Here is a 27,733-nt window from a genome sequence, read left to right as displayed (position 1 = left end):
TCGCTATATAACCTTGCTCCTCTGTCAGTTTCTTGCCGGTCAACAATGTAATCAGAAGCCTTCTGTGCTTGTTCCTGCTACTAGACAACTCCCAGCTAAGTTGGACTTTTGTCCTTGTGTGTTTTTGCATTTTGTTCCTGTTCACAGCTGCTGTTTCGTTACTGTGTCTGGAAAGCTCTTGTGATCGGAAATTGCCACTCTGGTGTTATGAGTTAATGCTAGAGTCTTAAAGGAATTTCTGGATGGTGTTTTGATAGGGTTTTCTGCTGACCATGAAAGTGTCCTTTCTGTCTTCCTGCTATCTAGAAAGCGGACCTCGATTTTGCTAAACCTATTTTCATACTACGTTTGTCATTTCATCTAAAATCACCGCCAATATATGTGGGGGCCTCTGTCTGCCTTTTGGGAAAATTTCTCTAGAGGTGAGCCAGGACTGTCTTTTCCTCTGCTAGGATTAGGTAGTTCTCCGGCTGGCGCTGGGCATCTAGGGTTAAAAAACGTAGGCATGCTACCCGGCCACTTCTAGTTGTGCGGCAGGTTTAGTTCATGGTCAGTATAGTTTCCATCTTCCAAGAGCTAGTTCTCATATATGCTGGGCTATGTTCTCTCGCCATTGAGAATCATGACACATATACCTGTATGTCATCTCCTCCTGTATATACTATATACCTGTAGGTAATCTGCTCCTGTATATAGTATATACCTGTGTGTCATCTCCTCCTGTATATAGTATATACCTGTATGTAATCTCCTCCTGTATGTAGTATGTACCTGTATGTCATCTCCTCCTCTATATAGTATATACCTGTGTGTCATCTCTCCTGTATATAGTATATATCTGTGTGTCATCTCCACCTGTATATAGTATATATGTGTGTCATCTCCCCTGTAAATAGTATATACCTGTGTGTCATCTCCTCCTGTATATAGTATATAACTGTATGTCATCTCCTCCTGTATTAGCCCTCGTTCACACGTTATTTGGTCAGTATTTTTACCTCAGTATTTGTAAGCTAAAATGGCAGCCTGATAAATCCCCAGCCAACAGTAAGCCCTCCCCCTGGCAGTATATATTAGCTCACACATACACATAATAGACAGGTCATGTGACTGACAGCTGCCGGATTCCTATATGGTACATTTGTTGCTCTTGTAGTTTGTCTGCTTATTAATCAGATTTTTATTTTTGAAGGATAATACCAGACTTGTGTGTGTTTTAGGGCGAGTTTTGTGTGTCAAGTTGTGTGTGTTGAGTTGCGTGTGGCGACATGCATGTAGCGACTTTTGTGAGATGAGTTTTTTGTGGCGACATGCGTGTAGCAACTTTTTGTGTGTCGAGTTGCATGTGACAGGTTAGTGTAGCAAGTTGTGTGCAGCAAGTTTTGCGCATGGCGAGTTTTGCGCGTGGCGAGTTTTATGTGTGGTGCCTTTTGAGTATGTGCAAGTTTTGTGTGAGGCAACTTTTGCATGTGTTGCAACTTTTGTGCATGTGGCAATTTTTCTGCGTGTGGCAATTTTTCTGCGTGTGCAAGTTTTGCGTGTGGCGAGTTTTCCATGAGGTGAGTTTTGCACGTGTGGCGAATTTTGCATGTGGAGATTTTTGCGCGTGGCGAGTTTTGAGCGGCGACTTTTGTGTTTCTACTTTTATGTGGTGAGGTTGGTGTATGTGTGGTGAAATGTGCGCTGAGGGTGGTATATGTGTTCGAGCACGTGGTAGTGTGTGGCGCATTTTGTGTGTGTGTTCATATCCCCGTGGTGGTGTGGTGATTATCGCATGTTGGGGCCCCACCTTAGCAACTGTACAGTATATACTCTTTGGCGCCATCGCTCTCATTCTTTAAGTCCCCCTTGTTCACATCTGGCAGCTGTTGATTTGCCTCCAACACTTTTCCTTTCATTTTTTCCCCATTATGTAGATAGGGGCAAAATTGTTTGGTGAATTGGAAAGCGCGGGGTTAAAATTTCACCTCACAACATAGCCTATGACGCTCTCGGGGTCCAGACGTGTGACTGTGCAAATTTTTGTGCCTGTAGCTGCGACGCCTCCAACACTTTTCCTTTCACTTTTTCCCCATTATGTAGATAGGGGCAAAATTGTTTGGTGAATTGGAAAGAGCGGGGTTAAAATTTCACCTCACAACATAGCCTATGACGCTCTCGGGGTCCAGACGTGTGACTGTGCAAAATTTTGTGCCTGTAGCTGCGACGGTTCAGATGCCAATCCCGGACATACACACATACATACATACATACGTACACACATTCAGCTTTATATAATATATATATATATATATATATATATATATATATATATATATATCTAATATATAACCCCGCGCTTTCCAATTCACCAAACAATTTTGCCCCTATCTACATAATGGGGAAAAAGTGAAAGGAAAAGTGTTGGAGGCGTCGCAGCTACAGGCACAAAAATTTGCACAGTCACACGTCTGGACCCCGAGAGCGTCATAGGCTATGTTGTGAGGTGAAATTTTAACCCCGCGCTTTCCAATTCACCAAACATTTTTGCCCCTATCTACATAATGGGGAAAATATGAAAGGAAAAGTGTTGGAGGCAAATTAACAGCTGCCAGATGTGAACAAGGGGGACTTAAAGAATGAGAGTGATGGCGCCAAAGAGTATATACTGTACAGTTGCTAAGGTGGGGCCCCGACATGGGATACTCACCACACACTGGGATGTGAACACAAACACAAAATGCGTCACACACTACCACGTGCTTGAACACATATACCACCCTCAGCACACATTTCACCACACACACACCAACCTCGCCACATAAAAGTCGAAACACAAAAGTCACCACTCAAAACTCGCAACGCGCAAAACTCGCTACATGCAAAACTCGCCATATGCAAAACTAGGCTCACGCAAAACTCGCCACACGTGCAAAACTCACCTCATGGAAAACTCACCTCATGCAAAACTTGCACACACAGAAAAATTGCCACATGTACAAAAGTTGCACCACATGCAAAAGTTGCCTCACATAAAACTTGCACATACTCAAAACGCACCACACATAAAACTCGCCACGCGCAAAACTCGCCATGCACAAATCTTGCTGCACACAACTTGCTACACTAACCTGTCACATGCAACTCGACACACAAAATGTTGCTACACGCATGTCACCACACAAAACTCATCTCACAAAAGTCGCTACATGCATGTCGCCACACGCAACTCAACACACACAACTTGACACATGAAACTCACCCTAAAACACACACAAGTCTGGTATTGTCCTTCAAAAATAAAAATCTGATTAATAAGCAGACAAACTACAAGAGCAACAAATGTACCATATAGGAAATACGGCAGCTGTCAGTCACATGACCTGTCTATTATGTGTATGTGTGAGCTAATATATACTGCCAGGGGGTGGGCTTCCTGTTGGCTGGGGATTTATCAGGCTGCCAATAGCAAACAATCACAGCTCAGCTTCTATTTTGCTACATTTAATTAACCTGAGCTCTGATAGGTTAATATAGGCAACAAAGACATTCTCAGTATAACAAAGCTAATATATGTTGTGAAATGCTTCTATTAGCTTAGTTTTTGCCTTTTAATAATTACATTTCTATCTATTTGTTTTGTGGTTTTTGTGTGCAGAATAAATTTTTGTTAACACATTCTATTTTGCTAACAGCAGTCATTAACCCGGGCGAAGCCGGGTAGTACAGCTAGTATATATATAATTTGAATATCACTATAATACGTTACATCTATACTATAAAGCTGATTTACCCTGTTTTCATTGTAATTTGTATATCCCTTGCTTATCTCAAATTTGTTTTTGTTAAATATGAAAATCTTTCAATAAAAATTGCAATTATTAAAAAAAAGTTTTTGTTCCCAATTCTGGCCATCAGGTGGCAGCACTGCTCTAGAGTAGCTGCTTGATGCTCAGGCATTTCCTAACCTCTAAGCCTGGGTTCACACTAATGTGCGCTCCCCGCCAAGGGAACCCTGACCGAGCCGTAACGGAGCTATCCACTAGAGTGAAACTGGTTTAACAAAAAAAATCAGAGCTGAACATATAATGTAATAACCGCGTGGATGTATGGTATGCAGTAGGCAGAGGAAAATTATAAAAAACCTCAGGCATTAGCACTTCTTGAATAGATTATTATTGTTATTATTATTATTATTCATTTATATAGCACCCTTAATTCCATGGTGCTGTACATGAGAAGTGGTTACATACAGGGTTATAGATATCGTTTACAGTAAGCAGGTTTACAGGGACAGACTGGTACAGAGGGGAGAGGACCCTGTCCTTGCGGACTTACATTCTATAGATTCATTTAACCCCTTATTTTAAATAACTAATAAACCTTTATTGCATTAGTGCCTGAGATTTTTGTCCGTTTTCTCTGCATACTGTATTCAGTTGAATGAAGCCGTCAGTGTCACCGTGGACAATGTGTGGCCTCCGCAGTGGCAGAATTCGTTTTTCTCAGACATGCACAAAAATGTCCAAGTTCTGAAAAAGACTAATTCTGCCTTACCGGAGGCCACACATTGTCCACGGTGACTTTGACGGCTTCATTCAACTGAATAGAGTATGCAGAGAAAACTGCACCATGACTCCATTGGCTTCATAAAAAGAATGGCTTCATCTGGGCACTCAGTAGTAAATAAGATGGTCCGCACTACCCCGAAATGAGCGCCCAGAAGGAAAAATAGACTAACCACTTCTAGAAATAAAACTTTGGCACAAAATAGGTAATACATTTGCAATAACTATTTATTGACCCAACTCTTATGAGACAGATTACGTGCCAAACCCTTATGTGACAGATCACATTCCAAACCCTTATGAGACAGATTACGTGCCAAACCCTTATGAGACAGATTACATGCCAAACTCTTATGAGACAGATTACGTGCCAATTTCTTATGAGACAGATTAGGTGCCAAAACCCTTATGAGACAGATCACATGCCAAACCCTTATGAGACAGATTACATGCCAAACCCTTATGAGACAGATTATGTGCCAAACCCTTATGAGACAGATCACATGCCAAACCCTTATGAGACAGATCACATTCCAAACCCTTATGAGACAGATTACGTGCCAAACCCTTATGAGACAGATTACGTGCCAAACTCTTATGAGACAGATTACGTGCCAATTTCTTATGAGACAGATTATGCGCCAAACCCTTATGAGACAGATCACATCCCACACCCTTATGAGACAGATTACATGCCAAACCCTTATGAGACAGATCACATGCCAAACCCTTATGAGACAGATTACATGCCAAACTCTTATGAGACAGATTACATGCCAAACTCTTATGAGACAGATTGCATGCCAATTTCTTATGAGACAGATTAGGTGCCAAAACCCTTATGAGACAGATCACATGCCAAACCCTTATGAGACAGATTACGTGCCAAACCCTTATGAGACAGATTACGTGCCAAACCCTTATGAGACAGATTACGTGCCAAACTCTTATGAGACAGATTACGTGCCAATTTCTTATGAGACAGATTATGCGCCAAACCCTTATGAGACAGATCACATCCCACACCCTTATGAGACAGATTACATGCCAAACCCTTATGAGACAGATCACATGCCAAACCCTTATGAGACAGATTACATGCCAAACTCTTATGAGACAGATTACATGCCAAACTCTTATGAGACAGATTGCATGCCAATTTCTTATGAGACAGATTAGGTGCCAAAACCCTTATGAGACAGATCACATGCCAAACCCTTATGAGACAGATCACATGCCAAACTCTTATGAGACAGATTACGTGCCAAACCCTTATGAGACAGATTACGTGCCATACCCTTATGAGACAGATCACATGCCAAACCCTTATGAGACAGATCACAGGGCTCTAAAAGGGCTCTAAAAGTGAACCTGGAAATTATAGGCCAGTAGGTCTAACCTCTACTGTTGGTAAAATATTTGAAGGGTTTCTGAAGGATGTTATTCTGGATTATCTCAATGAGAATAACTGTTTAACTCCATATCAGCATGGGTTTATGAGAAATCGCTCCTGTCAAACCAATCTAATCAGTTTTTATGAAGAGGTAAGCTATAGGCTGGACCACGGTGAGTCATTGGACGTGGTATATCTCGATTTCTCCAAAGCATTTGATACCGTGCCGCACAAGAGGTTGGTACACAAAATGAGAATGCTTGGTCTGGGGGAAAATGTGTGTAAATGGGTTAGTAACTGGCTTAGTGATAGAAAGCAGAGGGTGGTTATAAATGGTATAGTCTCTAACTGGGTCACTGTGACCAGTGGGGTACCACAGGGGTCGGTATTGGGACCTGCTCTCTTCAACATATTCATTAATGATCTGGTAGAAGGTTTACACAGTAAAATATTGATATTTGCAGATGATACAAAACTATGTAAAGCAGTTAATACAAGAGAAGATAGTATTCTGCTACAGATGGATCTGGATAAGTTGGAAACTTGGGCTGAAAGGTGGCAGATGAGGTTTAACAATGATAAATGTAAGGTTATACACATGGGAAGAAGGAATCAATGTCACCATTACACACTGAACGGGAAACCACTGGGTAAATCTGACAGGGAGAAGGACTTGGGGATCCTAGTTAATGATAAACTTACCTGGAGCAGCCAGTGCCAGGCAGCAGCTGCCAAGGCAAACAGGATCATGGGGTGCATTAAAAGAGGTCTGGATACACATGATGAGAGCATTATACTGCCTCTGTACAAATCCCTAGTTAGACCGCACATGGAGTACTGTGTCCAGTTTTGGGCACCGGTGCTCAAGAAGGATATAATGGAACTAGAGAGAGTACAAAGGAGGGCAACAAAATTAATAAAGGGGATGGGAAAACTACAATACCCAGATAGATTAGCGAAATTAGGATTATTTAGTCTAGAAAAAAGACGACTGAGGGGCGATCTAATAACCATGTATAAGTATATAAGGGGACAATACAAATATCTCGCTGAGGATCTGTTTATACCAAGGAAGGTGACGGGCACAAGGGGGCATTCTTTGCGTCTGGAGGAGAGAAGGTTTTTCCACCAAAATAGAAGAGGATTCTTTACTGTTAGGGCAGTGAGAATCTGGAATTGCTTGCCTGAGGAGGTGGTGATGGCGAACTCAGTTGAGGGGTTCAAGAGAGGCCTGGATGTCTTCCTGGAGCAGAACAATATTGTATCATACAATTATTAGGTTCTGTAGAAGGACGTAGATCTGGGGATTTATTATGATGGAATATAGGCTGAACTGGATGGACAAATGTCTTTTTTCGGCCTTACTAACTATGTAACTATGTAACATGCCAAACCCTTATGAGACAGATCACATGCCAAACCCTTATGAGACAGAATACATGCCAAACCCTTATGAGACAGATTACGTGCCAAACCCTTATGAGACAGATCACATGCCAAACCCTTATGAGACAGATCACATGCCAAACCCTTATGAGACAGAATACATGCCAAACCCTTATGAGACAGATTACGTGCCAAACCCTTATGAGACAGATCACATGCCAAACCCTTATGAGACAGATCACATGCCAAACTCTTATGAGACAGATTATGTGCCAAACCCTTATGAGACAGATCACATGCCAATTTCTTATGAGACAGATTAGGTGCCAAAACCCTTATGAGACAGATCACATGCCAAACCCTTATGAGACAGATCTCATGCCAAACCCTTATGAGACAGATTACATGCCAAGGTTTTGGCCCTTCTGGCCTCTATCTGTCCAGGTGCTCATCAGTGGATAGAAGATATCCATTCTGTTTGTCACTGTATGGCTCAATAAATACAGTTATAAATCTATTTCCTATTTTGTTCTGAAGGTTTTCATCAGGGTTCTGTCAGAGTTTCATCTAGAATATAGTTTATTAGGGATTCCGACAGAAACTCTGACGTAGTGCTCAACAGATAGCAGGGTAGGGGAAACTTACTGCCAGTAACAAAGAACTAGTTCATCTTTTCAATGCTCAGAAGAGTAGTAGCGGCTCAGGCACTATTTGCACCCACTAAATGACTCCCCAAACAAGTAACTAATGGATGCTATCATCATATGCAACATGTGAAAATTAAAGGAACTGATTATTAATTTCCAGGGTTCTGATTGCTGAAACCCCACTGATTCCGACAATAGGTCTCTGCAGAGTCTGAATGGAGTAGAGGTCGGGCACACACACCTTCACCCCTTTCATTCCTTATTGGACTGCCTGAGAGAACTGAGTACGGTGTTATGTAATTTCCGGCGGTCTCACAGGGAATGAATGGAGCGATGGTGCACATGCTCTAATTCCACTTCTCTCAGATGGGACTCTGCAAAGATTTGAGGATTGGTATGGTGCCAATAGTCTGGTTTTCTATCCTAATGATAGCTGATAAACTATATACTTAGTGCAACCCATTAATGATCTCATTAGGATGGCATGTATGGCAAAATAGATAGAGCTGAATGCAGAGTCATAAACCCTGTGAACCCCTGTGCAACGCAGAGTCATAAGCATAAGGCTTAAAGAAGAGTTTCTATTGCAGGTAATCAGCTATAAAAATGAAAAATAACACGTATTCAGACTCACGCAGTGTATGTGGGCACAAATGAATTTTTCCAATCTGTCTTTTTCTACAAACTCAAATAACTGGAGCTGTCAATGGAAAAAGAAATGTGGTTAAGCGTAATACAATAAAATATCGCTCTAATATGTAATAATCATTTACTCATTTACTGTCTTATGTTCCATTTGTTGTGTATAGCAATCATACCTTCTTTTGTTTTATTTATTTTTCTATTACAATTTAGACACATGCCGTAAAGGAAAGATCCATTAATTCTTCAAAAGGACTTCCAATATTGCATGTACAATATAGGGCTGCACTATCTTTTGGGTAGTAATTTACACAATACAGAAACTGATATCTCACAACTGATAGCATTAAGACTGTTGTCCCATGAATACAAATTACATTTACCTGTTAGATCATGTAAAACATCATTTATTCCAATTGAAAAGTTGTTAACAAAAATTGCTTCTACATCTGGATTTTGCTGTTACAGACTTGTTATGGCGCCCCCTGGTGTTTGTTTTCCTTTGCAAGGACTCCTTAAAAGCTAGAGTTTGCTACCCGGTCACTTCTCCTCCTTCTGACACATTTTTAGGTTTTATTGTATACACGCTTTTAACAGTTCTAAAATGAGTTCATTTTTGGATAATCAAATAATTTTTGCCTCTTTTTTTAAAAACACACGGGGATTCATTTTTTTGTCATTTTTCTCATTTTTTATAACCACAAAAGACTTAAAAACATTTCAAATCGTCTTCTCTATTCTGTAGAATTTATTTTTCCATATTGGACATATTTTTTCCAATAGAAATAGATAGAAACAGAGAATTAGGGTATGTGCACACGTCAGGATTTCTTCAGGATTTTTTGCGGTTTTTTTTTGCGGAATTCCCCGATAAAAATGCTATAATACCGCATAAAAATCGCATACATTATGCATCCTATCATTTAGAATGCATTCTGCATTTTTTGTGCAAATGTTGCGTTTTTTTCCGCAAAAAAAAAAAAAAAATGCAATCCGGAAAAAGAAGCAACATGTTCATTATTTTTGCGGATTTTTTGCGGATTTCCCATGAATTTGGAGTGTCAGGAGAAAAACGCAAAAATTCCGCAAAAAATCAGCAAAAAAAAAACCGCACAAAAAACGAGTAAAAAACGAGCAAAAAACACAAAAAAAAAAACCGCATGCGGATTTCTGGCAGAAATGTCCGGATTTTGTCAGGAAAATTTCTGCTAGAAATCCTGACGTGTGCACATAGCCTTAGACTGGTGGTGTCTCTTTTTATTTTTTTATTCAAGCTTTCTTTAACTATTTTATTTTTTCCTTTTGTAACTGGGACTGGTATAATGTCTTCAGGTAACTTTCAGCCTGCTGGCTGTATAGCAGAACTTCCAGGATTTCATAGGACCCAGCGGCTCCTTTTCCCTCCTTATACCCAGTCATCACATGATCACTGGGTCTGGAGGAGGAAGCAAGGTAAGTTCTTCCTAATCTACATACACAAGCGCTGGTTCTGTACTATGTATAGAGAGATGGAGACTGTAAACATGGTAATAAACATATACCAACATAATAAACAATACATTTCTATCCTCTCTCTGGGTGGCAGCCTACTTCCTTCCTTCCTTTTACAATCTTCTGAAAGTTTCTTAGACTGCATTTTTATTTTAGAGCGTCAGTGCAGGAATAAGAGTGGACCACATGGACCTTTATAGTCTATGGACAGTCCAAAAGTAGTGAAAAAACATAGCAATGATTCTAATTAAAAAATATGGTTTGTGTGATCTTAAGGAGAAATTTAGTAATTCAGTTCAGGACAATTCCTTTAAAGGTCAAGTGTCACCAGAAAATTACCTATTGTACGTGTAACACAATAACTTGATTTAAGCAACAGGCCATTTTCTGGTGATACACTCCCTTGAAGTGAAGTTCCACCTAAGCAGCAATAAAAAAAATCAATATTTGGAATATACATCCAATGATGATGAGTAGCACAGGAGCCACAGCCGGGGGAATGAGAGTCCGGTTGGTTATGTAGCTTAGTATCTGTGATTGAGAAGCTTCTGGTTTCTATGATTGCATATGTTAAAAATCAGGAAACATGGCTCATATCATTATTGGAGGTGCACTATTTTTTTGCCAATGAAAGATACTCGCAACCTGTTAAATGCCACCGCCAAACTCTGACAGCGTCATTATCCCCTTCATGACCTTAGACTTATTTATACTTCCAGGTTGGGAAGTACTTCCTGACCCTCGACGTATGGATACGTCCATGCTATTTTAGCGCACAGGAGCTGTGTGCATGCGAACGCCACCAGGTGTTCAGCTGAAATGACAACTGACACCCTGCACTCACTGCCAGGAGCCGTGCCCGTAGCGCTCCTGGCAGTTTTACCCTCTAAATGCTGCAATTGATATCGATCGCAACATTTAGGAGGCAGGCGGAGGGAGGGGGCTCCCTCTGCCCTCCGATCAGTGCCCCCGAGATGTCTCAAGTGGCCGATCATTGCCATGGTGACCAGATGTCAACATCTAGGTCACCAGGGCTAGCAAGCTATTAGTTAGATCATGCAAAGTGCAAAATCTAACTAACTTGTGTCAGTGCAGCACTGACAGTATATAAAGCATAGCAATGCTATTACATTGCTATGCTTTATAACTGTGATCACAGCTGTGAAACTCAAAGTACCATAGTGGGACTAAGTAAAAAAAATAAAACATTTAAAAATATAAAAAATAAAATAAAAATATATATACCGTATATACTCGAGTATAAGCCGACCCGAGTATAAGCCGACCCCCCTAATTTTGCCACAAAAATCTGAGAAAAGTTAATGACTCGAGTATAAGCCTAGGGTGGGAAATGCAGCAGCTACCGGTAAATGTCAAAAGTAAAAATAGATACCAATAAAGTAAAATGAATTGAGACATCAGTAGGTTAAGTGTTTTTGCTCCATAAAGTTTATGATGGCCCCATAAGATGCTCCATATTAAAATATGCCCCATATAATCCTGAAAAAAGGTCAATAATGTCCCCATAAGATGCTCCATAGACACATTTGCCCCATATAATGCTACACAAACGTTAATTATGGCCCCATAAGATGCTCCATAAAGATATTTGCCCCATATAGTGCTGCCCAAACGTTGATTATGGCCCCATAAGATGCTCCATAAAGATATTTGCCCCATATAGTGCTGCACAAACGTTGATTATGGCCCCATACAGACACTTGCCCCATATAGTGCTGCACAAACATTGATTATGGCCCCATACAGACACTTGCCCCATATAGTGCTGCACAAACGTTATGGCCCCATAAGATGCTCCATACAGACACTTGCCCCATATAGTGCTGCACAAACGTTGATTATGGCCCCATACAGACACTTGCCCCATATAGTGCTGCACAAACATTGATTATGGCCCCATACAGACACTTGCCCCATATAGTGCTGCACAAACGTTATGGCCCCATAAGATGCTCCATACAGACACTTGCCCCATATAGTGCTGCACAAACGTTGATTATGGCCCCATACAGACACTTGCCCCATATAGTGCTGCACAAACGTTATGGCCCCATAAGATGCTCCATACAGACACTTGCCCCATTTGCTGTTGCTGCGATAAAGAAAAATCACATACTCACCTCTCCGTCGCTCAGGCCCCCGGCACTTTCAATATTCACCTGACTTCGTTCCGGCACCGCTCCATCTTCAGCGTCTTCTGCACTGACGATCAGGCAGAGGGCGTCCACTAACCACGTCACCACGTTTGACCTGAGCGTCAGTGCAGAAGACGATGCAGACGGAGCGGCGCCCAGAACGAGAAGCAGGTGAATATCGCGCAGCGCTGCGCTTCCCTCCCCATTATACTCACCTGCTCCTGGCGCTGTGCAGTCCCTGCTTCCCCGGCACCCCAGCTTCTTCCTGTACTGAGCGGTCACCGTTACCGCTCATTACAGTAATGAATATGCGGCTCCACCCCTATGGGAGGTGGAGCCGCATATTCATTACTGTAATGAGCTGTACCATGTGACCGCTCAGTACAGGAAGAAGCTGGGGTGCCGGGGAGCCAGGGACCTGCAGGGACCGTGCCAGGAGCAGGGAGTATAATTAGACAGCCCCCGCTCCCCCTCCCCTGCCGACCCCTGGGTATGACTTGAGTATAAGCCGAGAGGGGGACTTTCAGCCCAAAAAAATGGGCTGAAAATCTCAGCTTATACTCGAGTATGTACGGTATATATTGTTCCATCAATAAGTATTTTAATGGAAAATATTTGACAGTATTTGGAATTTCCGAATCCGGAACTACCCGACCTATAAAACTGTCCAACTAGTTAACCCTTTCAGTGAACACCATTAAAACCAACAAAAAGTGAAATCAAACATGATCAAAAAGATGAAAAATCAGTTGAAAAATAAAAAGGTTATAGCTCTCAGAATAAAGCAATGCAAAAATAATTATTGTTTTCAATAAAATAGTTTTTATTGTGTAAAAGTGCCAAAACATAAAAAAATATAAATGTGGCTTTGCTGTAATCGTACTGACTGGAAGAATAAAACTGCGTTATCAATTTGACCACACACGGAACACCATAACCCCCCCAAAAATTCCTACATTGCTGATTTTTGATTCCCTATAATAAGGTAGAGGCACTGTGGATGCCGTCTGGCCTGTAATCCGACGGTGTCCATCTTTTTAGGTGTGCATAAAAGCGCAGGTGGCCACAGTTTTGTGCACCTCTGAAAAGAAGGACACTACTGAACAGAGGCCAGGCGGAGTTCAGAGTAACAATGCTGCCTCATTATAGTGAATGGATCCCTCTGGGGTTTCATCTGAATCACGTCATTTGAAGATTTAGATGGAAACCCCAATATAAGTGCTCAGCGCCTGATAAATGTGATCACAAACTTTATATAAAATGTTCCCAATAAAAGCTTCAACTCCTTGCACAAAAAAAAAAACATGTTCCCACTCAGGTCCATCATCTGTTAATGGAAATATAGGGGCCTTCCACGTTACTGGTAGTACAAAGGCTCTGGAAAAGCACTAAGGTTCCTCGCCCCCCCAAAAATCTAGTGAACTTTGCACTCCCAAATCCAAATGCCCCCTCGCTTCTGAGCCTCACAGTCTGCCTAAACCACATTTAGCATCCACATGTTTGGCATTTCTGTAGCAATGAGAGCCTGCTTAATTTGCCGCTGCATGTCTCCAGAAGCACGAGGTGGGCAAAACGTACTGGGGGTATCATTTTCAAAATGGGGAAACTACAGTCTGTGCGATGATCTCTGACACTGATGGAATCAAGGTCTCTTCTACGTCATGCTGCTATCAGACTACATAGCAAAACCTGCTGGCATATTTTTTTTAATGTAAATCATGTGGCCCTGATTCATCTTTTGTGATTTCTTCAAGTCACTTATCTTTTCCTATATTGTGGTATTTGCTCTTATCTTTTTTAGAAAAGTTTTAAGAAGTCTAGTGAGCTATGCATAGCATCTAAAACGAATAAGACATTTTATGACCTGCACGTAAACCAGCCTACTAGTGCAATTTAAGTCCAAATTCTGTCGCATTTAGGAAATTTTGCCCTAAATGCTCTTGATCAGAGGTGTCAAACTGCATTCCTCGAGGGCCGCCAACAGGTCATGTTTTCAGGATTTCCTTGTATTGCATAGGTGATAATTTAATCACCTGCACAGAATGATTCCAGCACCTTGTGGAATGCTAAGGAAATCCTGAAAACATGACCTGTTGGCGGCCCTCGAGGAATGCAGTTTGACACCTCTGCTCTAGATATTGAATCCCATTAGAAGTGTCGCTCTTACATACTCTTTCTGTAAAATTATCTGTTTTATACTCAGGGCTCTCTGTAAAATATGAATCACTCGTGATGAGACAGATGGTGGCTCTCTTCATTTCTCCTGTGGTCCAAAGGATATCCGCCATTGATGTTGCCAGGGCTCTTTCTTGCTGTTTTTGGCTTAATTCTGATAAACTATTTGAGAAAAACACACATTTTAAAGAAAGTTATTGTAAAATGTGCATTAATTACATTACATTAATGTATGAATTTTTACATGTTTTAAGTACAAAGTCCGAGTGAATCAGGTCTCTTAAAGGGGTGGTCCAGTTAAAACAGGTTATCACCTATCCACAAGTGATAACTTGCTGATTACTGAGTGTCTGACTACCAAGAGTATTTATCTCTGACTGGGAAACTTTTCTGCCAGTTATAAAATGATCTATTAGGTTGTACTCCTGATCACAGCTCCATTCACTGCCGGATAAAGCTGTTCGTCAACCCCACAGGGAATGAATAGAGCTCAGGTCGCGCATGCGCACTGCCGCTCCATTCTAAAAGGTGCTCCATTCAGCAAGTACAAGCGGTTCTCAGCGGTTGGAGCCCCACCGATCAACAAGTTACCATCTATTCAGTAGACAGGCTTAAACTTGTTTTCATTGGACAAACCCCTTTAAAGGGACACTTTGGTAATCCCTTTTTGATTGAAGAGATCACCAAAAATAGACCGATCAGAAGGTCTCCTGCAATTGGGAGCTCAATCATATGTGGGGGTATGAGGCAGCAGGTAAAGAATGCCCCTTCCGTGCCACCATTGTTGATGCATTACATGAAGGACATTAAAGGGAATCTGTCATGATGAAAATGGTATCTGAACTGCCGACAGGATGTTATAGAGCAGAAGGAGCTGATCAGATTGAGATACATTTTTGTGGTAAAAGTTTATTAAAACTTGCATTTTATTAATTGAATTGATTGTTTATACGAGTATTAGTCCAGTGGTTGGTGCTACTCATTTATTACCAGTCTTCTGTATGACTGTGCAGAGACAGCTGTCAATCATTAGTAGGACCACCCACTGTTCTGCTATCCATACAGACACCCGGGATTCCAATGAATAAAATGCCAGTTATACTGAATCTTTTCCAGCAAACCTACAGATCATTTATCTCACCCTTCTTGCCAGAAAAGGGAAGCAATCAGCGCTGACGACTCCCTCCTCTAGGCCTGACTTTAGCACTTACCCACCAGTGGAGGTTGGCACCCTATTACGAGGAGAATGGAAGCCCCCCCTACTTTACGTAGGGAATATAGGGGGGGTCACATGGCCACACAGTCTCTACTGTTCATTGGTCATTTCTGGTTACTAACCAAATTGGATGTTTTTAGTATTCATAGTGGTTATACTATTGGGTAAATCCGGCTCCAATCAGCTGTTTTGGCGGTTTTATAATGACTGACAATTGGTTGTCAGTGCGTTGCCATGCTGTCGCCGGGATATTTATAGCCGTGTTATGGCAAGGTGCAGTCATTGTGAGGTACCGTTTGAAGAAAAGAAGACCCCACTGTCTGTATGGATAACTTATTACAGCAACTTATTGCTAGAGCTGGGGAGGAGGGCGGAGCAGAATGGCTGAGATCGTGCCTTAACTCTAGGCCTGTTACCTCAAGTCCTGAAGCAGTTCCAGTTACATCGGTTCCCAGCCCTGTGCCTCAGAGTCCAAGCATGCCTCCGACATCGCCGCCGAGTCACCGCGGCAGCACTAGGAAGAGGAAGCCCCGGACGACTTACTCTCCATCTCCGGCACCTCCTCCGGTCAGCAGCGCAGCGCCGGAGCATTCCAGGAAGTCCCGCCTGCCTCCAATGAGAAGGTCGCGGAGCCCATCGCGAGATTCATGGAGGCGCCGGGAAGTACAGCCGTCCACGTCATCACGCGCCGACAGCAGGGCAGAAGAACGTCGCGGACGGAAGAAGATGCCGACGAGAGCGCCAATTTCAAACGCCGGCTCTCCTTACCAGGCGGATTCTGGTTTCTCTTTCCCTCCGCTGTCTGGAGCTCTGCATCCTCATACCCAGGATCCGGAGTCCCTCTCTACACCAGCCACGCAGCTGCGCTCGCCTAACAGGGAGGGCTCGAGTGCATGCTGCGCACCGGATGCTACATCAGAAAACAGAAGCTCTGGAAGGGGTGAGATGATTAATACCAATGTTTCTTTATTTGATGATGATATTAAGCGCATTGTTCAGAATGTTCTCTCTGAAACATTAAGTGGTATTCTTCCTTCTGCCCCCCCTTCCATTTCTCACATAGATCTGACTGCCATTCCTAAGAATACATTTAAAGAGGCATTAACATGTGATTTATCTCCCCTAGGCTTCCACTTGAGTTCTGCAACTAAGGAACTCATTTGGAGCAATAATTATGTGGATTTGTTTTCACTTCTTCCTCGCAGGGAACAGCCAAGTAAAATAGATAGGAAGGAAGACAAGCCTGATTCTGATGACGCCAAGCGTATGTTTAAATCTTTCAACAATTGGTTGCAGGCGTTTTCTATTTACTCGGCTGTTCTAGGTGAAAAATCTCCACAGCTTTGTAGCAGATTATTTCAACATATCGATATAATACTTGAAGCGTACCGCAATTTTGGAGGAGTCGCGTGGCTTCATTATGATGAAGCTTTTCGCCAAAAGCTGGCTGTACATCCTGAGGTTCGCTGGGGCAGTAAGGATGTTGGATTATGGTTAAACCTAATGCTCCCGCAAAGACATTTTTCTTCCAGAGCTTCTTCTGCCCCTGTCCCTAGGAAAGGATTCTGTTTTACCTTTAATGAATCCAGTTGTAAATGGGGCTCAAATTGTCGTTTTCGCCATGAGTGTTCCTTTTGCGGGAACGGACACCCCGCTTTCAAATGTTTTAAAAAACAATCTGCTCAATCTATCTCAAAAGAGCCTTCTGGAAAGAGCACAGACGCCAGTGAAGGTGGAAAATATGGTATCATGGCTAAATCGATACCCAGACCAAATGATCAGTAGCCTGCTTTTTAACAGGTTTACTTATGGCTTTTTTGTTCCTCCTTTCAAGGGATCAGGCTGCCAAATTGTTAATAATTTACGTTCGGTTGATATGTATCCTGATGTAGCGGAAGAGAAAATTAGGCATGAGTTGGATCTCGGTAGGGTAGCTGGTCCTTTTTCCTCTCCTCCTTTTCCAGATTTTAGAATTTCACCGCTAGGTGTGGTTCCTAAACGAGAACCTGGTTCTTTTCGCCTTATTCATCATTTATCCTTTCCGGCAGGATCTTCTTTGAATGATGAAATTGATAGTGCAGCCTGCTCAGTGTCTTATTCTTCTTTTGACAAGGCAGTGGACATTTTGAGGCACTTTGGGCAGGATGCATTATTAGCAAAATCGGACATTAAATCCGCCTTTCGGCTTCTCCCGGTTCACCCCGACGGTTTTTCCTCCTTGGGTTTTCATTTTCTAAATTGTTTTTTCTTTGACAAATGTCTTCCTATGGGTTTTTCTTTATCTTGTTTTTATTTCGAAACCTTTTCTACCTTCTTGCACTGGGTTTTGGAAACAAATTCTCCTGGGTCAGGCATTTTGCATTATTTAGATGACTTTTTATTTGTAGGTCCCCCTTCTTCCTCTAATTGTCTTTTGACATTGAATTCCTTCATTAGCTTGTGTAATCATTTTGGTGTACCCCTTGCTCATGAGAAAACGGTTTATCCCACTACATCTATCGAATTTTTAGGCATTGTTTTAGATTCCTCTGCTATGGAATGTAGACTCCCAGAAGAGAAAATCTCTAAACTGCGATCAGCTTTACACAAATTTCTCTCCAAACCAAAGGCTACCCTGAAAGAATTACAGTCATTATTAGGCCTTTTGAACTTTGCCGCGAGAATCATTCCAGTTGGCAGGGCATTTTCCCGCCGTCTGTATGACGCTACGAAGGGCGTTTCTTCCCCTACTTCTCATGTGCGAATAAGTTCTGCTCTGAAGGAAGACGCCAGAACCTGGCTGACTTTTATTTCTGAGTTTAACGGGAAATCTTGTTGGCAAACGGCGTTCATTTCCTCCGATTCTTTTCCATTTGTTGTTTCAGTCCAAACTCTCAAGGGTTGTGGAATATTGTTTACATCACATTGGATTGCGCAGGACTGGCCCGATTCATGGGTGGCTTGTGGCCTTACTAAGAACCGGATGGTTTTGGAACTTTTTTCCATTTTTTTGGGTGTCTCTACTTGGGGTTTTCATTTCAAAAACTCAAGAATTATCATTTGGTCCCTCGACCCTGGTGTCATCTTCGCGATCAACACCTTGTCTTCCAAGAACAAATGGGCTGCAAGTATTTTGCGGCAGTTGGTAATGATTTGTCTTAAGTTGAATATTTGGCTTAAGGCGGCTTCTGGTAAAAGCAAATTTTGTTCTGCAGTTGACGCTTTGTGTGCACGTCATTGGTCACTTTTTCGTTCACAGGTACCAGGGGCGGATTCGGAAGAAACTCCTTGCCCACGTTTGATCTGGGACATGATTGTAATCTGATCCCTCACTTTATTCAGAAATCTGTGTCAGATAGAACATGAGCCAGCTATTCGGCCGCATGGTTCGCTTGGCTTGCTTTTTGTAAACTTAATGCCTTTAACCCAAAAGTATCTGACCCCATGGCTGGTCTACACTTTGCTGAGTCTTTAGTACTTCAAGGTTTCTCATATTCCTCGGTAACTAAATATCTAGCGGGGGTCTCCTTTTTTCTGAAACTTTCCGGAGAGTTACCATTAACGGCAATTTTTACAATCAAGCAGTTTTTAAAAGGCTTGAGGAAGAACAATTTTCACCTGACACCAGACGGCCGATCTCTTTGCCCCTGCTTAAAGAGTTATGTTCAGCCCTGAGCCAAGTTTGTATCAATTCAGATGAGGTTTTATTATTTCATGCAGCCTTTTGTTTGGCCTTTTTCGGAGCGCTTAGAGTGGGCGAATTGGTATCGGCTAAAAAATCTCATCCTTCGGGATTGATGTTATCAGATATACGGTTTTATGATGGTTTTTTTCTTATTGTTCATTAGGAGATCTAAAACTGATCAATTAGCAAGAGGGACCAGCATTAAAATTTCTTCCTTCCCGGACCCATTCATATGCCCATTTTTTAACATGAACCGTTGGTTACATGCCAGGTCACTCGCAGAAGGACCGTTGTTTATACATAAAGACGGTTCAGCAGCTACAATTTTTCAGTTTAATTTTATTTTAAAGAATTGTTTGAAAACCCTTGGCAAAGAGCATCTCAAAATTTCCTCTCACTCTTTTAGGATCGGTGCAGCAACCGAAGCTTCTAGGGCTGGCCTCTGTGATTCTCAGATTAAACAAATTGGGAGATGGGAATCCAGAAGATTTAAATTATATGTGCGGCATGACTTGTATGATTACTAATTATCGATTTATTTGCAGGTCCTTCCATAGTTTGGATACTTGGTCATTCATTTATTTTTTGGGCACAGAGGCGAGCTTCTCAACGAAGTTATACTGAGAATTTGTCATTCGACCCTTCCTTGGTCCAAATATTTTGGCACGGTGTTCGAGGACTGAAGTGGTATAATTTAATTTTTCAATTTCGTTATTGTATTAATTTGTATCCGTTTCCGGATTTGGTAATTTTCCATCTAGGCGGTAACGATCTCGGTAAGTTAAGAACTCTGGATTTACTTGCTAATATGCGAGCTGATATAGTAAATCTCAGGCAATCCTTTCCTTACCCGAGTTTTGTATTTTCCGAGATCGTCCCGAGGTTGGTTTGGCATTCCGCTGAATCTGGTTTTATGGACAAAATTCGCAAAAGGGTAAATAAGAATATGGAGAAGTTTTTTCCGTTGGTTAATGGGTTTTCTTACAGGCACGTCGAGCTTGAAGGTTTTTTGCCTGGTCTATATCAACAGGATTTGGTTCATTTATCCAATATCGGTTGTGATATTTTTAATCTGGACATGCAAAGCATAGTGGAAAAATGGCTGTGCGGTGTGGGGGGGGCCTCGACTCAGTGAGCCGAGGCTTGTGGGAAAATCGCCCAGTCTATGGGTGGATGGTTGATTGGTTTGTGGAATATTTGGTGAAATTACATGATTTATTAATCTGGGAATGTTTTGTTAATTTTTATGAGTAACCCAAAATAAACATCACGGCCTTATTTTTCCACTAAGAAAGCTTTGTCGTGTGTTTTTATTTCATGTATGAATGAGGCTTGTGTTGCCATGGAAGCCCCCCCCTACTTTACGTAGGGAATATAGGGGGGGTCACATGGCCACACAGTCTCTACTGTTCATTGGTCATTTCTGGTTACTAACCAAATTGGATGTTTTTAGTATTCATAGTGGTTATACTATTGGGTAAATCCGGCTCCAATCAGCTGTTTTGGCGGTTTTATAACGACTGACAATTGGTTGTCAGTGCGTTGCCATGCTGTCGCCGGGATATTTATAGCCGTGTTATGGCAAGGTGCAGTCATTGTGAGGTACCGTTTGAAGAAAAGAAGACCCCACCCTCCCGCCCTTAAATTTTGCTTTGTTGTGATGTTTATGTTGTGGGAAAATCGCCCAGTCTATGGGTGGATGGTTGATTGGTTTGTGGAATATTTGGTGAAATTACATGATTTATTAATCTGGGAATGTTTTGTTAATTTTTATGAGTAACCCAAAATAAACATCACGGCCTTATTTTTCCACTAAGAAAGCTTTGTCGTGTGTTTTTATTTCATGTATGAATGAGGCTTGTGTTGCCATGCCCCCAATCATTGTCGACTCTCCCTGTGTAACCCTTGATATCCCTAATGTTACAGTGGGGTGATAAAGGTTAGTGTGCAAAAACTGATCTGGCATTGCTCACACCAGCCCAGTTAAAGGCCAGTATCAGAAGCAAGGTGACTATGTGCAAAGTTATCAACAGTACAATGTGTATCTGATGCCCTATACTCCACACCTGAATATCTTGCTGAGGTTGGCGCGCGCCCTATTTGATGACGACTATGGTGCTCCTGCTCCTTGACAACTCACCCTCAATAGTCCTGACTACACTTGGTACCCAGTCATGACAAAAAGAGGAATTAACTGTTTCATAAAGGCAGTGAGAAAAAAATGCTGTAGTTAGCAATCAGAAGATACTTAGGTTGATAAAATACTTTGCTGTAACTTGGGTAAAGCCTCAACGAGTTTCCCCATGTCAAGGTTCCTCAGGAGGCTGATACAGCCATGAATCCATGTGATAAGCCCAGCATGGTATGTTACAGACATATACATCCCCATTTCAATAGATAGAAACTCCTCCCCTTCCTATTGCCCCACAGTCTTCCCCCTATACCTTAAATCCAGTAGTAGACCACCATATCCACTTCTACTTACACCCGATACCCGTATTCCTATATACATCAAGTATGTACAGTCATTGTTAATCAGTGAAGTAAGTTGGACTTATTTACCTTGAAATGTCACAGATGCATTTAAAATATTAGCCATATATTTAAAGCATAACATTACAGATTGTCAGCTGTAATCCTGATTTTAGGCACACGAGATATCAACTCATCGGTTAATGGCTATGTTTTCAAGGATACCATGATCTGTAGGACGCTAATTTCACAAAGTCATAGAATGTTCTGTAGCTTAACCTCATGTCTTGTGTAAAACACACATTGCCATTGATAAATCAGGCCCATATATACAAGTTCCATCCCTTCCCATTGTCTTACCTCTTTATAGAAGTGTATTCATGCTTGTTCTTTGTAAACAGCAGGTACTTAATGATGTGAGCTTGCACCACCAGCTGAATGGCTCTTGTTCCCCCCTTTAATATATATGTTTGTATTGTTATTATTAATTGGATGAACATTAGCTACACATAATTATGTTTCGCTATTAAACGGCACCATATAATAAAAATCAATAGGTTTTCATATATAATAGAAAATGTTTCAATCTAGATTAAGTTTTCTGCCTGTTTATCTGCAAGTCGTGCACTAAATTACAGTTTCCTTTAGAATGGATGAGTGATGGATGGAGGGAGGGATGGATGAATGGGGGATGGATGGAGGGAGGTATGGGGGATGAATGAAGGGAAGGATGGATGAGATATGGATGAGGGATGGATGGAGGGATGGCTGTAATCCATAGTGTCCCATGCTGTAATCCATCTCTGTGACATGTGCTCTTTAGCCTGAATGGTGGGATCATGCTGAGAATCAAGGAAGTATGAGCTGCAGCGAGCGGGCCCATGAACTACGGTGATCAACCGCTAGCACAATGAGAAAAAGTCTCAAGGTGCAGTATTGAGTTCACTGTAAGAAATTTCTCCCGATGAACTCACCTCTGCACTGTGACACCATTTCTCACTGTACGAGCGGTGATCTCATCGAGGTCACTGCAGTTCATTGGCCCAACTGGAAACGCAAAATCAGTGACCTGTGGTAACCTCGATGACGTCACCTCTAGTCACTGACGCTGAGCTCACAGCAGCTGATTTTCCCAGTGGTTCTCAGCCTGGATGGTCGCATCTTGGCAGCGTCCAGGTTGAAAACTATTAATCCCCAGACATGGATTACGGCATGGGACAGAACAACGGACAGGTGAGGGATATTGTGGCTTTTTATTTTTGCTTTACAGGAGACAAGGGCTTCAATTAAATGGGCGTTATTTGAGTATAATATAAGTGTGTTTCTTATTTTTAAATCAAAATGAAAAAAATGTGTTTTATTTTTTATTTGTGTGTCTATTTACCAGACAACTATAGGATTAGTAATGGATAGGTGTCTCAGGCCGGCATCACACTGGCATATCGCATCCGATGCGAGAGCATCGGATGCGATATGCTAATGACACTCAGCTCCTGCTCGCAGCAGAGCAGGAGCCGAGTGTTATGCGTCTGTGCTCCGATTCTCTCGCACATGGAGGATTGGAGCACAGCTGCGGAGGAGGCGGAGAAATGAATTTCTCCATCTCCTCCATTGCTGGGGTCCGCTTATAACGCACATCACTCGGATGATATCTGAGTGATGTGCGCTGTCTCACTCGCACCCATAGGCTTATTCCCACGCTCGAGTTCATATGAGGACATCCAGCAGGGGGCACATGACCGATACTCTAGGTAACTACAGGACATTCCCCTGCATTACATTCATTCACAACATTTTACAGACAGGGGGCGACTGCATTAGCAGAGCTCCTGGCTGTAAAATGATTTAACCCCTTCAGATGGATTTACATCGTGGGACTGACAGAACGATGGAAGGTATGGGATATTGTTGATTTTTTATTTTACCTTTTTTACAGGACGAGGGTCTTCAGGTGGATTACCAGTATAATAAAATATTACAACACCCTGTGTCTTTATTTCATTAAAATACTTTTAAATAATGTGTGTGTGTTTTATTAACCATTTCGTACTATTGGATTAATAATAGATAGGTGTCATAATTGACGCCTCTCCATTATTAATCTGGCTTAATGTCACCTTACAATAGCAAGGTGACATTAACCCTTCATTACCCCATATCCCACCGCTACACGGGAGTGGGAAGAGAGTGGCCAAGTGCCAGAATAGGCGCATCTTCCAGATGTGCCTTTTTCTGGAGTGGCTGGGGGCAGATGTTTTTAGCTAGGGGGGCCAATAACCATGGACCCTCTCTAGGCTATTAATATCTGCCCTCAGTCACTGGCTTTACCACTCTGGCGGAGAAAATTGCGCGATTTAACCCTTTATTTTACAAGCTACAGCGCCCAAATTTTGCACATACACACTGCTAACATTAGTAGTGTGGAATATGCAAAAAAAAAGGGATATGAGATGGGTTACTGTATGTAAACCATGTCTCATATCCTGTCGGGTTTGTGAAGGAGAAAGAAAAAGCCGGCAATTGAATTACCGGCTTTTCTATAGAACACCGCTGCGAATTTCTCGCAAGTCACACTGCTGGTCCGTGTGTAATCCGTATTTTTCTCGCCCCCATAGACTTTCATTGGCGATTTTTTTTGCGCAATACGCTGACAAACGCAGCATGCTGCGATTTTCTACGGCCGTACAAGACCGTATAATACGGATCAGTAAAATACGGCAGATAGGAGCTGGGACATAGAGAATCATTGTACCGTATGCAATCCATATTTTCTGCACCTCTCATACATCCGTAAAACTCGCTAGTGTGACGCCGGCCTTAATGGCAGCACAATTTTGTAGAAAATGGGGGGCATTAAACATAAGTAAGGTGTTTGTAATTTATTTCTACTGATGCAGCGGAAAGCAACATTTAATGTTGCATCGCAGTAATCACACTCTTTCTTTGTGGACTGTAGGTTTGCATGTAGACCCATCTCTCATTATTTTCATATTATAACATGAACCTGACTGTATGTTACTGTTCCCTGTAACTTATTACACAGCATTGCAGAAAATGATTGCACTTTATTCACCCCTTCACGCTGCGGACAATTCTGTCCACATTGACATATGAGGGCCTGTTTTTTGCAGGACAAGTTGTACTTTTGAATGACAGCATTCATTTTACCACGTAGGGCACTGAAAAATGGGGAAAAAATTCCAAATGTGGTGAATTTGTGGAAACCCCCCCCCCCCCCCGCCCCAATTCTGACATTGTTTTTTTAGGAAATGTTCATAAAGTGTACGTTTTGTGATAAAAGTGAGCATGCAATATGATTCTGCTCATCAGTACGATTATGGCCATTCCCAACATTTCCAGTTTTTTTTAAATTATTTTAGTGGTGAAAATAAAATCAGAATTCTTCAAAAACAATTTTTTGGGTTGTGTTGCCATTTTCCAACACCTGTAACATTTTTAATTTTCAGCACTGTGTGTGATGGCCTATTTTTTTGTGGGGCGAGATGACATTTTTGTTTTTACCATTTTGGGATAGATGTGAATGTTTGGTTGTGGAATTGCTGTGACCAAAAAATATACTTTTCGCGCTCTTGATTTATTCTGTCTTAGGCCGGTTTCACACGTCAGTGGCTCCGGTACGTGAGGTGACAGTTTCCTCACGTACCGGAGACACTGACACACGTAGACCCATAAAAATCAATGCATCTGTTCAGATGTCATTGATTTTTTGCGGACCGTGTCTCCGTGTGCCAAACACGGAGACATGTCAGTGTTCGTGGGAGCGCACGTTTTACACGGACCCAATAGAGTCAATGGGTCCGCGTAAAACACGGACCTCACACGGACATTCTCCGTCTGGGGTCCGTGTGCGTGCAGGAGACAGCGCTACAGTAAGCGCTGTCCCCCCCACATGGTGCTGAAGCCGGTATTCATATCTTCCCTGCAGCAGCGTTTGCTGTAGAGAAAATATGAAGAATAGTGTTAAAAATAAAGATTTAGGTGTCCGCCGCCCCCCCACCCCCTGTGCGCCCCCCCGCTGGTCAGAAAATACTTACCCGCTCCCTCGCTCCTTCCTCTCTGCCCCGCGCCTCCTACTGTATGCGGTCACGTGGGGCCGATCATTTACAATCATGAATAGTCGGCTCCGCCCCTATGGGAGGTGGAGCCACATATTCATGACTGTAAATGATCGGCCCCACGTGACCGCATGCAGGAGAAGCCGCGGCCAGACCAGGAAGCAGCGAGGGAGCGGGTAAGTATTTTCTGACCAGCGGGGGGGCGCACAGGGGGTGGGGGGGCGGCGGACACATGGATCTTTATTTTAAACACTATTCTTCATATTTTCTCTGCAGCAAACGCTGCTGCAGGGAAGATATGAATCGCAGCTTCAGCACCATGCAGAGTGGGTACCACACGCTCCGTGTGGTACCCACTCGCCATACGGGCGGCACACGTGTGCCGCACGTATGGCCTCCGTGAGTTCCCAGGCACACGGACACGGATAACTCCGGTACCGATTTATTCCGGTACCGGAATTATCTGGACGTGTGGGACAGCCCTGAGGCCAGTCTCACACGTCCAGATAATTCCGGTACCGGAGAAAACGGTACCAGAGAAAACGGTACCAGAGTTACCCATGTCCGTATGCTCACGTAGGCCATCCGTGTGGGATCCGTGTGATGTCCGTGAGTATGTTTTTAAGGTCCGTGTGCTGTCCGCGTGCTGTCCGTGTCCGTGTATTGCAACAATTTTTACAATTTTAACCCTATGACAGGAAAAACGCACACGGACAGCACATGGACAGCACACGGATGTCACACGGACAGCATCCGTGTGCGGTACGTGTTTACACGGACCCATTGACTTTAATGGGTCCATGTGATCCGTGCGCTCCCACGAACACTGACATGTCTCCGTGTTTTGCAAACGGACACACGGTCCGGGAAAAATCACTGATATCTGCAGAGACACATTCATTTTAATTTGTCTACGTGTGTCAGTGTCTCCGGTACGTGAGAAAACTGTCACCACACGTACCGGAGCCACTGATGTGTGAAACCGGCCTAAGGTGTTTACCGATCCTGTTAATTGTTTTTATATTTTAATGGATTGGACTTTTCTGAACGTGGCGATACCACATATGTGTATTTATTTTTATTTTTTTAATATGTTTATTTTCAGTGGGAGAAAATGGGAGTGATTTGTACTTTTAGTTTTTTTTTTATTTCTTTTAACTTTTTTTTTAACTTGTTATTGTTAGCCACATTAAGTCAGATAGCTTGTGCTATATGCAGTGGTGCAACAGCGTATTAAATGCTGCTATCCAATATTGACAGCCACATTTAACAAATTAACAATCGTGGCAGAGCTCTGCTCCACCCGTAATTGTTACGCCTGTTTCACACGTCAGTGGCTCCGGTACATGTGGTGACAGTTTCCTCACGTACCGGAGACACTGACTCACGTAGACACATTAATATAAATGTGTCTCTGCACATGTCAGCGTTTTTTCACGGACCGTGTGTCCGTTTGAAAAACACGGAGACATGTCAGTGTTCGTGGGAGCGCACGGATCACACGGACCCATTAAAGTCAATGGGTCCGTGTAAACACGTACCGCACACGGATGCTGTCCGTGTGCCGCCCGTGTGCCGACTGAGTACCACACGGACATTGCAGGAGACAGCGCTACAGTAAGCGCTGTCCCCCCAGCGTGTGGTGCTGAAGCCGACATGGGGTGGAGCCGCATATTCATCACTGTAATGAGCGGCACCACGTGACCGCTCATACAGGACAAGTTGCGGCGCTCAGAGGAAGCATCGAGGGAGCTGGGTGAGTATTTTATTTCCAGCGGGCGGGCGCACAGGGGGTTGGAGGGGGGAGGTTGCCAGGAACATTATTTTAACCACAAAAAAAAAAAACAACAATGATTTTTCATTCCTTC

At 42.6% G+C, this 27,733-nt stretch overlaps 1 protein-coding gene across 1 annotated transcript in view; it reads right to left on the bottom strand.

Annotated features, from left to right (window-relative positions):
- Positions 1 to 27,733, bottom strand: part of MINDY4B (MINDY family member 4B) — a 117,682-nt gene that overhangs the window by 40,191 nt on the left and 49,758 nt on the right. Inside the window, exons 6-8 of the mRNA XM_077292949.1 lie at positions 22,150 to 22,244; positions 14,434 to 14,599; positions 8,608 to 8,673 (exon numbers count right to left, since the gene is read on the bottom strand). Of these exons, the coding sequence (XP_077149064.1) occupies positions 8,608 to 8,673; positions 14,434 to 14,599; positions 22,150 to 22,244 (327 nt within the window). The remainder of the gene's footprint in view (positions 1 to 8,607; positions 8,674 to 14,433; positions 14,600 to 22,149; positions 22,245 to 27,733) is intronic.

This window comes from Ranitomeya variabilis, chromosome 2 (genome assembly GCF_051348905.1).
Source record: "Ranitomeya variabilis isolate aRanVar5 chromosome 2, aRanVar5.hap1, whole genome shotgun sequence".
NCBI lineage: Eukaryota > Metazoa > Chordata > Amphibia > Anura > Dendrobatidae > Ranitomeya > Ranitomeya variabilis.
This window is presented reverse-complemented; position numbering and strand designations above follow the sequence as displayed.